General features: G+C 58.6%; 1 protein-coding gene across 1 annotated transcript; it reads left to right on the plus strand.

Moving 5' to 3' along the window:
• The first annotated feature begins 107 nt into the window (after positions 1-107).
• On the plus strand, positions 108-6,968 carry TMEM106A (transmembrane protein 106A). Its single transcript, XM_045837564.1, has 9 exons — positions 108-222; positions 512-656; positions 1,630-1,796; positions 2,342-2,405; positions 3,540-3,693; positions 4,170-4,310; positions 4,424-4,467; positions 4,972-5,025; positions 5,383-6,968. Exons 3-9 carry the CDS (start codon positions 1,649-1,651, stop codon positions 5,501-5,503), a joined length of 726 nt encoding a protein of 241 aa, XP_045693520.1. The 5' UTR covers positions 108-222; positions 512-656; positions 1,630-1,648; the 3' UTR covers positions 5,504-6,968.
• The last annotated feature ends 6,883 nt before the right edge of the window (positions 6,969-13,851 follow it).

Raw genomic sequence — 13,851 nt, forward strand, 5'->3', positions numbered from 1 at the left:
CTGGATTGGCTGGTCCTTCCGGAAGCAGCGTCCGGGGCCTGAGCGACCTTTGAAGAGCCGGAGCGTCTCCAGAGAGGGGCGGGCGCCTGTCTGAGGGGGCGGGGCCGGAAGGGCCGGGGCGGGGCTTGCCGAGGCTCCGAGTCAAAGCTCGGGGCACGGCCCGGCTCCCGCAGGCTCTTTCGATTCTGCTGGCAACCGGTTCTGCCCCTGTGTGGCCTAGGGGTAAGGCGCTCCCTTCTTTCTCTTTGGGAGGCAAGGGCCAATGCCCCTTCCGTGCCTCCTAGCCCAGCACACAGGCGCACACGGCAACCACCGCGACTAACGGCCCCTGTGGTGGGACGTGAAATTCCCCCCCTCAATGAAATTTCAGCCTCTCCGTCAGCTCCTCACCCCCACCCCCACCCCGGCATGTGGCCGGCCCCAGAGTAGGGTGGGAAGCAGCTTGGTTCTCTGGGAGGCGAGGGTCGCCGCTGCTCTCCGCTCCCTCCAACGCGATGCATTGGGTCCCCAGGAGTGCCGAAGGGGCCCGGTCGCCCTGGCCAGCCCCAGCCCTGGCTCCTTGGACCGCCCTGCCCAGCAGGCCCTCCTCCCCAACGACACAGTCCCAAATCTGCTCTTGCAGCTGGGAGGAGCCCGGGATCCCAGACCTGAACCAGGTGAGGCTCCCTTTATTTCATTTATTGATATTAGAGAGAGAGAGAAAGGGGGACAGGAAGATAAGAGAAACATCGATTTGTTGTTCCACTTGTTTCTTCATTGGTTGTTTCTTACATGTGCCCTGACTGGGGAATCAAACCCACAACAAGGCAATGCTCTGACCAGCTGAGCTACCCAGCCAGGGCCACTCCCTTTATTTTAGCCTGGGAAGGTCTGAGTGCCGAGGCTCACCTCACCCACTCACTCTGCCACCACTCTTGAGTTTGGGGGGAAAGAACCTGGATTTAACCTTGGCCTTTCCTACTGAAGGGGAGGCCCTGACATTGCAACCACCTGCCCCAAGGCATCTTTGCTACCCCACCTTGAAAAGCAGCGAGGAAGAGGTTTGTGTTCCCTTCCAGGATTGTCTTAGGGTTCTTAGCTGCACCTGTGGCCAACCTCGTCTCCTTTCTCGTGTTTCAGCGAATCTCTGCATTCCTATTAAAGCCTACACCTGTCCAGGCTCAGAAGTGCAAGCTTTCCTCCCCTACCTGGGCTGGGAAGACCTCTTTAGGGTCCTGTTCTTGCCTTGAAAGAAGGGGACTGGACTGACTTCCTTCCCCTGCCCTATCCGGCTTCCTTCCCTTGAAGTAAATGACTGCTCAGCAACTTTCCCAGGGGAAAAAAAAATAAGTGCTCTGCCATTCACTTACAAAAGTCCCTGAAAGTTAGATAACTTCTGCTTTTCTTTTCCTTCCTGTAGACAGATTGAGCTCTCCTACAATAATGAAAGGGGTTGAAATGCATTGCAATTTCTAACTTGAGAGTCCAGTGTAACTGCTCGATTTTCCATACCCTAGCTTCTCCTTAGGCTTGAACTTGGTGAAAAAGTGCTGGAACCCTTGAGAACCTAAAAGAGTAACATTACTCCAGAGTAACGTTCAGCATCAGTGCTAACAAGCTTAGCCCTGAACTTGGTTCTTTCCTTGTTAGCGAGAAAGCCCCCTGGACGATGGGTGAGACGTTCTCCCAGCTGGGCTCCCGGGAGGATGAAAACAAGCCGATTCTACGCCCCGCCGCAGCCGTCGTCAGCAAGGCTGCCAGATGCGCCAGCTTCGTGACTTGTCCCACCTGCCAGGGCAGTGGGGAGATCCCTCGAGGTGAGTGGCTTGAGGCTCTGGAAGTAGCCTGGATCCAGGGAACGCTCTTAGCAGTCAGCTGGCCTCCAGTCAGGTGCCTCCGAGACTCCTTGAATGGGATTGGGTCTCCCAGCTCTTGGTCCCCCAGTTTCAGGCTGGCCAGGGAGATGTGAACCCCTCCTGCCTCCGTGGTGCTCCCTAGCCCCCCGGGGGTTCCCAGCCTCTCTGCTCCCTTAGCAACAGCGTGCCCGAGGGTTCAGGAGGCTACAGATGACTTCTCCAAAGAAGCTTAGGCTCTGATTTGCTGGTGGTTTGCAGAGGTTCTTTGCATCTGTTTATGAAAAGCTCGCTTTCATGCTCGAGATGGCAAAACTGAGCCTGCCAGCTTCAGCGGCACACCCCAGTGCTCCCAGGCCTGCCCCGGGGCAGAGGTGGCGGGCTTCTGCCGCCCGTCCCTCTGTGGGGTTGGGTGGGGGCGGGGGGGGGGGCGCTTCTGGCAGGCAGGCTGGCCCAGGAAACATTTCTCATGGGCGCTTCTTGGCCCTCCCTCTCACTTCTTTCTGCAGAGCTAGAAAAGCAGCTGGTGGCCCTCATCCCCTATGGGGACCAGAGGCTGAAGCCCAGGCACACGTAAGCCCCTCTTCTTGCCCCTCAGCTGCACAGGCCATTGCCCAGGGGGGCTGTTCCTCCTTGTCTCATCTGCCTCTCCCAGTTTTTCTCCATTAGTTCTCCCCTTAAAGAGCCCGAGCCTCATTGGGCCCAGATGTACTCGCCCCGTTTCCATAGATTTTTCCCAACTTAAGCAATCCGGGGCATAAAATGCTACTTGGTGTCCTGCTCACGAGCGTCACTGCCTCCCAGATGGGAGCATGGCTCCCTTTCGAAGACGGAGAGGACCCCTTGACCCCGCGAGTCCTTCCAGGAAGGAGGGTGTAGCCCTGGCTGCAGGTGGTTTGGGGAAGTTCTTTTTCCGAAGAGGTTCCCTTGCTGTGACGGTTCTTGCTGCTCGTTCTCTTCCCAGTAGCCACAGAAAACCAGGTGCTCCCTGTTCCGAGACACCTCAGGACCTCAGAGGCAGCCCCGAGTTCCACGGGGGTCGGGGTCGTGACCCTGATTATCATCCGGGTCCATTTGACATGGGCCCCTAACACGTCTGCCCCGGGTCCTCAGCTTCCACCTGGGAGCCAGCACCCCGCCCTCCCCACAGCTATACCAGAATCTGAACCCAGCAGTGTCCTTCTCGAGATTCTTACAAGGTGCGATTTCTTGAATGCACGTCTCAGTTTTTGAATTAGATAGACAGATGGTGTCCTGTTCTGAATATTCAGAACTCTCAAAGTTCACATGGACTGACTTTTTCCGGTGGTCATAACGAACATATGTTTAGCTTTAGTATTATGTGCTAGGGCCTGGGATTAGTGCTTTTTTCATGCATTAGCTTATATCCAATTCTGTGAGGCAGGTACAGTTATCTCCATGTTACAGACGAGAAAACCGAGGCTTAGGGTTGCTGGGGACTCCAGCGGGCACAGAAAGCCGGGTGTGGAAGCCACGCCGTCCGCCCCCAGTCCTGTGCTCCTGACTGCTCCGGGCCACGTCTGCGTGTAGGCTGGTCCTCTGCATCCGGGGCGCGCTACAATACATTTGGGGGGCAGGGGCAGGGTGCAGAGGAGGGCCTTGCGTATGGGGAGGAGTGTCTGCATGCCCCCTGCCCGAGTCTCCTCCAAGTCTCCTTGGGGTTCAGACTCCCCCCCCCCCCCGCAGGAAGCTGTCCGTGTTCCTGGCGGTGCTCATCTGCCTCGTGACCGCCGCCCTCGTTGTGTTTTTCCTGTTTCCCCGCTCCATCGCCCTGCAGCCCGCGGGCCTCAACTCCTCCACCGTGGCCTTAGATGAGACTGACATCCACCTCAACATAACGGTGGGTGGGCTCCTGCCTGCGTCCCCGGGCTCCGACCCCGCCTTTTCCCAGCAGTATTCCTCTGTGGCCTTCGTCCACTGTTGTGGCCCTGGGCACCCAGAGGGGGGCGGAAAGCTGAGGAAAAGCAGGGGCGGCTCCGACTGTGTAGGATGGAGACTGTCCACAGTGAGGAGTCAGAATCAGGGCCCCAGAAATAAATCACGGGGTGTCGTGGGGGTGGGGTGGCGTGCCTCTGACTCCCTGGGTGGGCGGGCTGAGACTGGGTCCTGAGGCAGCTTAATGTTTTAGTTCAAGGGACCTCTCGCCGTTAAGAGCCCCCTGTGGGGGGTGGGGGGGCGCTCCTAGCACTCAGCAGCTGAAGCTCATCCGGGGGTGGGGCTGGAACTCCACCAGGCTGGGGGTTTTGAAACTGTTTGACTTCCCCTTTGCAAGGACGGCCACCATCACCCTTCCCTTTCCTTGTTTCCATCCACCAGAATGTCTTGAACATCTCCAATAGCAACTACTACCCCGTCACGGTGACCCAGCTCGCCACTGAGGTCCAGCATCTGTCCGTCGTGGTGGGGCGGGTCTCCAGCAGCCTCCTCCTGCACGTCGGCCCTTTGGCCAGTGAACAGGTGACTCCCTCTCCCCGGCCAGCCCTGCCCCCAGGTGTGTGGACGCAAGCCTGTGGCGGTGGGAAGGGGCGGCGGCCAGAGTGGGGGCTCACCTGTGCCTGTTTGGTTGACAGATTTTTTACGGAGTAGCCAGCAAGATCGGGGATGAAAACACATAGTGAGTGTGCCTCGCTCTCTTCTCCCTCGGCCTCTTTTCTGGCTGCAAACCTGGCTTTAACCCCCACCGGATTCCCCAATTGCCTCACAAACCCCGTAGCCAGCTGAAGCTCCTGTGACTCAGGATCCCCACCCTCCGCCTGTTTGGACCTAGATTGTAATGCAAAACAGCCTAGAGTTTGGTTAATCCTTACAATCTGTGACCCTAGGCTCTTTGGCCTGAATTGCTGAGAAGGATGTCTTGTTTTCTGCTGTGGGAGGAGTCTGCCTGGGCCTGGGCCTGGGCCTGGGCCAAGCGGGTGGGCGGGGTCAGAGGAGTGATACTGCAGCAAGGGTGACACACTCACCTTAGGGAGAGGGGACAGGGAACAGGGTGGGGTGGCATTTTGGGCCCCTGATGGACAGGGGCCGAGGAGATGAGGAGGGTGGGACCCTCGGGTCTCTAAGCTTCTGATAGGCTGCTCAGTGTGAAACGCGGTCCAGTGTGCTTCCCTCTCTCTCTCAGCAAAATCTGTAGCTGGCAGAAAATCAATGTCCACCACGTGCTTCTGCACATCCAGTAAGTACTGCTCCGAGCCCAGGTGTCCCCTCTCCAGCTTCTGACTCCATGCTGACTCCCCGGCGCCCCCTTGTGAGAGGAGAGTCGTCCAGGCTGACCCCTTGAGTCTGTTCTTGAGAACAGCAGGTCCAGCTCCTTCTCTAGGCCCCACCTCCTTAATGGGCTGTTGGTGTGGCAGCCACAGAGCTGTCTGGAGCACGGGTGGGGCGGCAACCCCAGAGGCCTCAGCAGAGTGGGGGCCCACAGCAAGGGGGGCGGGTATCCAAGGGAGCCGGCCCACCCTCCCCTGCTAGCGGGGCAGGGCTGGAGCCTGCCTCTCCCTCCCAGGCGCGGCAACCCAGCCTGCTTCCTCTCCAGGGGCACCTTGACCTGCACCTACCTGAGCCATTCGGAGCAGCTGGTCTTCCAGAGCTACGAGTACGTGGACTGCCGGGGGAACAGGTCGGCGCCCCACTCGCTCGCGCCGCACCCGCCGTGACCTGTCTGCTGTCCCCAAACTCCAGGCGCCTGCCAGCCTGGCCCGGATCTCTTGCAGCACCGCGGTGTCTAGCAAAGGACTCTGGTGACTGCTCTGTCCTGCCCTCCCATGCGCCCCCCACTGTCCCCCTGTGGCACAGGAAGTTAACTCCCCACATGCACAGCAGCGGCCTCTGATTGCCACGGTCATGGAGGCCCGGCTCCGCTAGGGGCTGCTGCCGGCCTTTCCCCTCCTGCCGTCTGGAGGAAGGTCTGCGCCAGTGTTTCCTCGGAGGCCCCACAGTGGCCCCTGCCCTGTCCGGTCCGAGCACCTGAGCCGCCCAGCTCCTGTGGCCTGGCCTTTCCTCCTGCCTCGGTGTGAAGAAAGCTTTCGTTTTCTCTGGCTTTAGAAACATGACTTCTTTCCAGGTTCTCCACCTAGTGATAGGGAAGCACCAGGTGGGGGGAGCATTCAGTGCTGTCTCCAGGGTCTCTTAGGGCACACAGGTGCTCTCCTGTGCCTTTTTCCTGGCTGTGGCCGGTGGCAACGTGATGGCGATGGTCTGCTACTCCCTGGGCGCTCGTCCCCTGCCCATCTGCCAGCTGGGTCGGCCAAGGCCCTTTCGTTCTGCGTCCTTCCTGCTTCAAGTCCCTCCCGTTCCTGGGAAGGCAGCCGCAGCCACTCTGCAGCCCAAGCTTCTCTCCATAAAGCAGTTTTATTATTCTCTTCACAGCAGGAGCCGAGGGGGAGGGGAGGGGAGGGAGGCTCCCGACATCCCTGGGGCCCACGTGGGGAAATCAGGCAAAGCCAGAGTTGTTTTTAAAGGTATTTATTGGGGGAAAGAAGTATTTATTGAAGGAGAGCCTGTGCGAGTAGGCGCAGCCAGCCGAGCAGCGGCCTGGCTGCCGTCCCCCGAGAAGGGGGCAGCGGTGGGGCCAGCAGTACCCAGCCAAGAGGCTGGGCTCTGCCACACCAGCACCCGCCGACTGCTGTCGCCGGAGGCGTCTGCTTTCCTTTGGCCATTGGCCGTCTGGAGCGGCTCATCCCGAGGGTTGTGTCCAGACCCCTCCCCCCTCTCTGCTGTCACTCAGCCGAAACTAAGCTCCAGGGACTCCAGGCCCCACGGGGCTCCGAGCAGGGGCGGCTTCCCCTCTCCAGCGGAGCAGAAGTGGTGTTTGCTCACGAAGGTCTTATCAGACAGCGGAGCGATGAGCTTAGGTGGCGGGGAAAGCGGAACTTCGGGAGTAGGATGGATGGAGGGGGGACTGGTGGCAGCCCGGTGGCCGGCTGGCTGGCCAGCCGGGACAGCAGGGGGAAGGAGGCTGTGCTGCGTGTCTCCACGCCTTGAAGTCTAGGCCCCGGGCTCAGGGCGGTGCCGGCCCGAGCACAGGAGTCCTGGAAAGCCAGGCTGGAGCTTCTGCTGAGTGTCCGGCACCAAATGTAAAGATTTATACTGTAGTCAATAAACTGTCCTTAACAATGTTTAGAGAAAAAGTCTCCTGCGAGTGGGAAGGGTTAGGGCTGGTGGACCGGTCCCCCGTGAGCCTGCTCGCCACGCCCCGGTGGGCGCCCAGGCCCCCTCCCCAGCCCGAGCCCCTTCGTGACGTGTCCTGTCTTTCTGGCCTCAGAGGGACGGCTCCCAGGGAGCGTGCTCTCTCTCTCTCTCCCACTGTTTACCTCCAAGGTCGGTCCCTTCTAATTTGACTCCCATTCTGTGTCCCCCAGCCCCCGCCCCTCACCCCCAGCTGCTCCCCGCAGGAAGCACTGCGCCGAGGCGCTGTGAGAACGGGACCAAGGTGTGCTCGCTAGTCCCGGCTGGCAGGGGGGGCCGTCTGGGCCTCGAGCCCCCCGGCTGTCTCCGCTCGTCTGTCCGGCCCCAGAAGAGCCCTGTGCATTTCCGTGGGCGGGTTCCCTCCCTTCCAGGGCCAGGTACCCTGTGCCTGAGGCTGTAGCTCCCCTGCACGCTGAGCGCTGCCTCTCCATTCCTGCCTTTCAACAGCTGAATGCCTCCCATGGGCCAGACGTCCCACTGGACTTGCGGGGGTGGGGTCCCCTGTCTGCCACCTCTTCCTGCTGCTGCCCCCACCTGCTCTGGCCGGAGGCAACCCCTCCTGGCCCGTGGGCTGTATCTCTGGAAGCATCGGCTAGGAGGCAGGCGCGGTGGCTCCTGGCAGAAACACCTGAAGCCCCCACAGAACTATGGAAAACCAAGAAAAAGCCCAGTGGCAGAGCTGTGGACGCGGGAGGCCAAGGCCAGGCTCTCCCACTGGCTCTGCGTAGAGAAGCACGCACTCGCCCTTCATTACCCTCGCCCCCTCTCCAGCCCCCTCGTGGGCCTTCCTGCCCCTGTCCCCTCCTTGCAGGCCCACAGCTGGCCGGTCCCCTTTCCAGCAAGAAATCAATCACATTTCATGCTCAGCTAGCCTCCTATTCCAGAGTGGGTCAGGGCGGGTGGGTTTCGGGGTGGGGATGTTGCTGGGTGATGAGAAGTTGAGGTTGCTTATCTGTTTTGTACTGAGGGCCAGCTGGGTCTCGGGCTCTGTCTCCGGGTCACCATTGCTGTATGTAATTCGTTGACTGAGAAAAGGGAGAGAGAGGAGGCAGAACAGGTTACTTAGCCCTCTCTGAGCTGGCTGGTCTCAGAACAGGAAGCCTTTTGAGACCAGAGGAATCAAAGTGGAATGTGACAGCCCAGCCCTTCTCCTCCTAAAAGGGTTTAGAATGAGCCAGGCTCTAAGCTATGTGCTTTTGATGCCTTCTCTCGTCATTGCCACATGCCAGTCAGTGCTCATGAGCCTCTGTGAAGGAGGGGGCCTTGTCGTTACTGATTTCTGGACGGGGCAGCTGAGGTTCAGAGATGCGGTCACGCTACCGGGGCCTGGCGGCCCCACCTGGGGCCAGCGCCCGCTGCCTCCCGGTCTTGGCTGCCTCCTGCCACCGCTCTGTCCACCCTACTCCGCACTTCCAACAGCCTCCGCAGTTTGCTTTTCTGGCCCCTGTCCTCTCTCCAAACAGACTGTCAGCCCCTCCACGGATGCTTAGTGCTGTGCAACAACCCCTATTCAGACATTTTCAGGGGGTAAGGAACAGGGGAGTGGGCCCTCCGGCAGTGACTTTGAAACAATCGCAGCCCTGACCCGTGTGGCTCCGTCGGCTGAGCATCGACCAGTGAAGTGAAATGTTGCCGGTCTGACTCTCAGTCAGGGCGCATGCCTGGGTTGCAGGTTTGCTCTCTGGTCAGGGTACGTGCGAGAGGCAACGGATGGACGTTTCTCTCCTTCTCTTTCCCCCTCCCCTTCCCTCTCTCTGAAAAATAAAATCTTTAGAAATAACTGCAGCCCCTCCCTGCCTCCCGCCGAGGAAGCCATCTGGACCCCACACGCACGCACGCCCAAGCACCCGCAGACACGCGGCTGCAGTGAGTCTGCCTTGCACGCCCTGTCTCACCGTGTATCCTAGGCACCCCTCGGGCTCGTCCAGGCAGGGTTGGAGTGACTTCCTGAAACCTGACAAAGAAACAAAGCACAGGTTGTACATCTGGCAGTTTCTGACCCTGGCACATGGCAGAGGCAGGTGCTTTACTATGCGACTGGGGGGCAGGTGGCAGCTGCCACCTGGGGCCGGGTACAGCCGGAGCCTGGCCTGGAAGTTCTCGGCAGGGACCTTCGGTGCCCTGCTCCAGGCTCACGGGGCTCAGCGTCTGTGTTGCTAAGCCTACAACTCACATGGCGCCCTCTAGCCACCCTCACCCCGGAGGAAGAGCCAACCGCTTCTCAGCCACCCTCTCCTGACGTCGGCACCCTTCTTCGCAGCGCTAGGCTGGTGCACACCTAGGGAGTGGCCCCCAAGTGAAGGCCAAGGGCGCTGGGGAGAGTCAGAGAGGGTGGGGTAACGTGGACCTGGACTACAGGTCTAGGATAAGGCTTCACATTTACCAGGATCTTGAGGGATTTTCTGTCCTCCTTGGAATATGTTGTTAAAACAGTTGGATTGCCCTCCGTCTAGTTGAGTCCCCACTGAGACAAGCTGGGGGCCGAGGTTTTGGGAATTCTGGCGACCCTGTTTGGAGGTACACTGAAGAAGAGGGCCCTGGACGCTCTGCTGCCTTGGCTGGGGTGATGGCTGCGGCTGTGGCGGTGGCAGTGGCGGCGGCTGTGGCTGAGGCGGTGGCTTTGGCTGTGGCGGCGAGGATAGCTGCTGCTGTGCTGCTGGGGGCGGGTGCTCCTCCTGCTGGGACCCTGGAGGTAGCTTGGCTTGTCTCGGAAGTTGGCATTCCTTCTCTTGGAGTTTCTTCGGTTCCTGTCAGGAAGCACGAAGCTCGGCAAGTGACATCCTTCCCCCTCCCACCCACTGACCCGTCCGCCAGACGCCGGGCGAGCAGGACCACCAAATCCAGGGGGGAGAGGTGTCCCGAGGGTCTCGGCTGGTGTGGCTCAGTGGATTGGGCGCGGGCCTGCAGTCTCAAAAGTTGCAGGTTCTGTTCCAGGTCAGGGCACAGGCCTGGGTTGCGGGTAAGGCCCCCAGTTTGGGGCGTGTGAGAGGCAACCGATGTTTGCCTCATACGCTGGTGTTTCCCTCCCTCTCTTTCTCCTCCCCTTACCCTCTCTCTAAAAGTAAATAAATAAAAATCTTTCAAAACAAAAAAAAAGCACTGTCCAATAGAAATATAATATGTGCCACACGTAATTTTCAATTTTCTCGTAGCAACACAAAGAGTAACAAGAAACAGGTAAAACTAATTTTAGTAATGATTTTATTTCACCTCACACATCCCAACAGATCATCCATAAAAACATTACATCATTTATATTCTTTGTTTTTGTACTGAGTATTCGAAACCCGGCACACATTTTGCACTTAATGGCACATCTTATTTAGGCCACAACCATTCAACAGAAATAATTTAGATTCAGATGTCATCGAATTTCCGGTTGAAAAAGTAGATCCACATATCCAAGTGGTTCCAAACATCAGGTTTTCCTACGTGTTAACTGAGTATTTATGTTAAAATTTCTACTTAAGTGAATTAAGGGTGTCTAAAATCTTCAATTGATTTCCTCAGTCTCACTGGCCACATTTCAAGGGCTCGACAGCACGCACACTGGTGGCCACCCTATTGGACAGTGCAGCTTGACAACCTCCCAGGCCTGGGCTCCCTCTGTCCCCACTAGGGCTCAGCAAAGCCGAGTCATCCCAACACACACACATGAGTTCATCCAACAGCCCTGGCTGGGGTGGCTCAGTGGATTGAGTGCTGGCCTGCGAACCAAAGGGTCACCAGTTCGATTCCCAGTCAGGGCACATGCCTGGGTTGCGGGCCAGATCCCCAGTGCGGGGGGGGGGGGGGGTGAGGAAACCACACATTGATGTTTTTCTCCCTCTCTTTCTCCCTCTCTAAAAATATAAAGTACTCTTAAAAAGAGTTCATCCAAGGGTACACCAAAAGACCTTGCTCTCCTCCCATTCCCTAACCTTCTATGGGGTCTGTCTTCCCTCTCCCATTCCGGGTCCCTGAAGAATGTGACCCCTCTCAGGCACCTGATCTTGCTGTTGCTGTTGCTGTTTGGCCATCAGCCACCTCTTTTGGTCCAAAGCCATCTGCCGCCGGCGGGCCTCCCAGTGGTAAGCACTGCCCATGATGGTGGCGGGGCAGGCGGGCGGCAGAAGGCCCCAGGCAGGGAACAGGGCAGGCACAGCCCCGGATGCTGCCCCTGCCCCCGCCACCTCTGCCACCTCTCACCCCAACCCCACGGCCCGGTGGCTGTGGGTCACCAGAGCCACCTCACAATGTGGCCACTACCACGACAACAGGGCAGGGCCCCCTGCCTAGGGGAGGAGGGGGGTGTTCCTCCCAAGTCTCCCAGGGAACGTCTGTGATGTGCCTTTCTTTCCGGGGCCCTGAGCAGGTAGCAGACGCCTTCCGCCATTAGCTCGGAGTCTCAGGTGGCCCCGAGGACAATCCTGAGGTCGTCTGGCTTTTCTGTCTGGATTCTGTCTCCCACCCTCCCTAGGGTTCCAGCATCTTCACCTGGCCCTCTGCTTTCCCCCTGTCCCCAAGGGTCTCTGGAGTTACCTCCCCCTCAGTCCCCCATCTCCTTCTGTGCTGAGTGAGGGAGAAAGGAAATACCAAGTCCAGGCAACGCTCACAGGAGCCGCCAGGCGGCTGGCTGGGAAGGGCCCGCGTCTCGGGCCCGCCAATGCAGGGCCCCAGGCCGGAGTCCGGTTCCTCCTCTGGCCCTGCAGACCCTGCCTGACCCTTCCGGCCTCTTCCCTCGCCTGCAGAACCAGAAGGGCGGCACTGGCTACCCTCTTCAGAGGACAGGTATTAGGACCGAACGGATCAGTGGACGAGAAATGCACAAGAGGAAGCATTTGTTAAGCTGCAGGTCGGTAGCCCTTATCCCACCTGACCCGTGTCCCCAGTGTGTGGAGCGGCCAGGGGAGGGGATCATTTTCTGTTGCCCGGAAAGCCTCTGGGGACAGGGTCTGGGTAGACTGTGGAGTCACCTCCTACATGTCCACGCCTTTACCCGCGGATACAAATCTCGCTGGGAACAGCAGGGCCTGAGTCTGGCTTCAGGGCCGAGGGCGGGGGAAGGGCAGAGATGGGAAAAGGGACTTCAGGGGCAGCCCCAGCCTCGAACACGGGGTGCAGGGAGCTGCCCTTGAGCCAGAGGACAGGTGGCTGGAGAGTCTGTCCATTCAGGCACCCAGGGCAGTGGGTCAGCTTGGGCTTTGAAGTCAAACAAAGAGTCGGGTTCAGGTTCAGTCCTGGCTGTGTCACGTATGAGCTGGGAGGACTTAGCAGGTCCCTTGGTGTCTCTCAGCCTTTCCCGTGAAGGTCGTGGGAAGACCCCGTGGAAAACACGGAAAGCGCCCGCCCTCACGGTGATGCCAGGCTGTGGCCAGCTGGCAGCTCTACCGAGGGGCCCGTGGGGCCCCGAGTTTTGCCGGATCTCTTTCTTCCTTTGCTAGCACCCAAGGGGGCCATCCGCAACAATAGACCACAAGGGTTTCCAGGTGCAGAAGATGATACTGAGGCTTCTCACTGGACATTGAAACATTTAGATGGAAAATGATAAGAGGAAGAGGAAGGCACTCAACTTCCCAATTAAATGTGGAAAGGAGGAAGCGGGTTCTCGTTTGCATCTCCTCCTCTCTCCTTTCCCTCTTATTCCCCTGCTCTAGAAAGAAGGGGGGCTGGGTCAGGGGACGCTCAAGGTGGGGGAGGTGGCCTGGGCTGCGCTGAGGGAAATGTACCCAAGACTCGGAGCCAGTCCCCAGGCCAGAGGGGGGGTTTCCAGGCGCCCCTGCCAAGATCGGGCCCCTTCTCATCTCCTTCTCTGAGCTCCACTCCAGCATCCCCTGTGCATACCGGGTCCCCCAACCCCACCGCTGTGGGGGGGGGCTCCACCTGCAGCCCCCCCACCCCCACCCCGGCCGCCATGGATGAGAATAAGTCTACCAAGACATGAGAAGGGAAGGAAAGGTGGTGGATCTCTCAAAGGAGAAGGGCCAAGAGCCTTTTCCTCAATGGGCTTTTATTGGGTTCATTTGCACAGGAATGCAGGTAAAGCTCATTAATCATTGTCAGGCTGTAAGGATTAAACAATAGATAACATATAAAGAGCTCTGAGGGCCTATTCTGAGTCAGGGTCAGATAGCTAAAGAGCTATAAAACTTTGAGGAACAAACGCACTTCTTGCTTGGACCCTTATCATTTCATTGAGAGCATTCTAAACAAAGCAGGTTTCACAGGGTTTTACATATTCTTCCCTAGGCCTGATTGCCTGGGGAACCCGCCCTTTCCAGCACAGGGCTGCACCGCCCTCTGTCATTGTTTCAGGCTTAAGTCAGGCAGGAGAAGTAAGGCAGCCAAGAGATTAGGAGACTTCTAGAAGACAGGATGAGGACTCAGGCTTTGTCAAAGCCGAGGGGCAAGGGTCCATCACCCCCTTTTGCTGTAGCCCCCCAAGTCCTTCCTTGGGGGCCTCCCACGTGATCGTGTGCCTGTCTTAGATCGTTCCCCCCTTGGGGAATCTTACCCGTCATTGGCTAACCGACCAAGCTTTTGGGCCGGTTGTGGATGAAGTGAAAGGAGCAGAAGCGGTGCTCCTGCCAGGGAGATAAACTTTGTCTCCTTAGTGACTTCTGGTCCGAAGGTCGCTCACTCAGCCTGAGCCATGGGGGGATTAGAGCTTCTGAAACCAGGCAGGGCGGTTCCCAACACACCGCTGACCTTGGACTCCCCCCCCCATACCCCACCTCATCCAGGATTCTACTCCACATCCCACGCTACCCCTTCCAGTCTGGACTTTAACTGGTATTGGCCCTCAGGGAATTTCCCATGCTGTCACCTAATTGTAGCC

The sequence above is a fragment of the Phyllostomus hastatus genome, unplaced genomic scaffold (assembly GCF_019186645.2).
Source record: "Phyllostomus hastatus isolate PE091 unplaced genomic scaffold, TTU_PhHast_1.1 phas_contig_210, whole genome shotgun sequence".
Taxonomy (NCBI): Eukaryota; Metazoa; Chordata; class Mammalia; order Chiroptera; family Phyllostomidae; genus Phyllostomus; species Phyllostomus hastatus.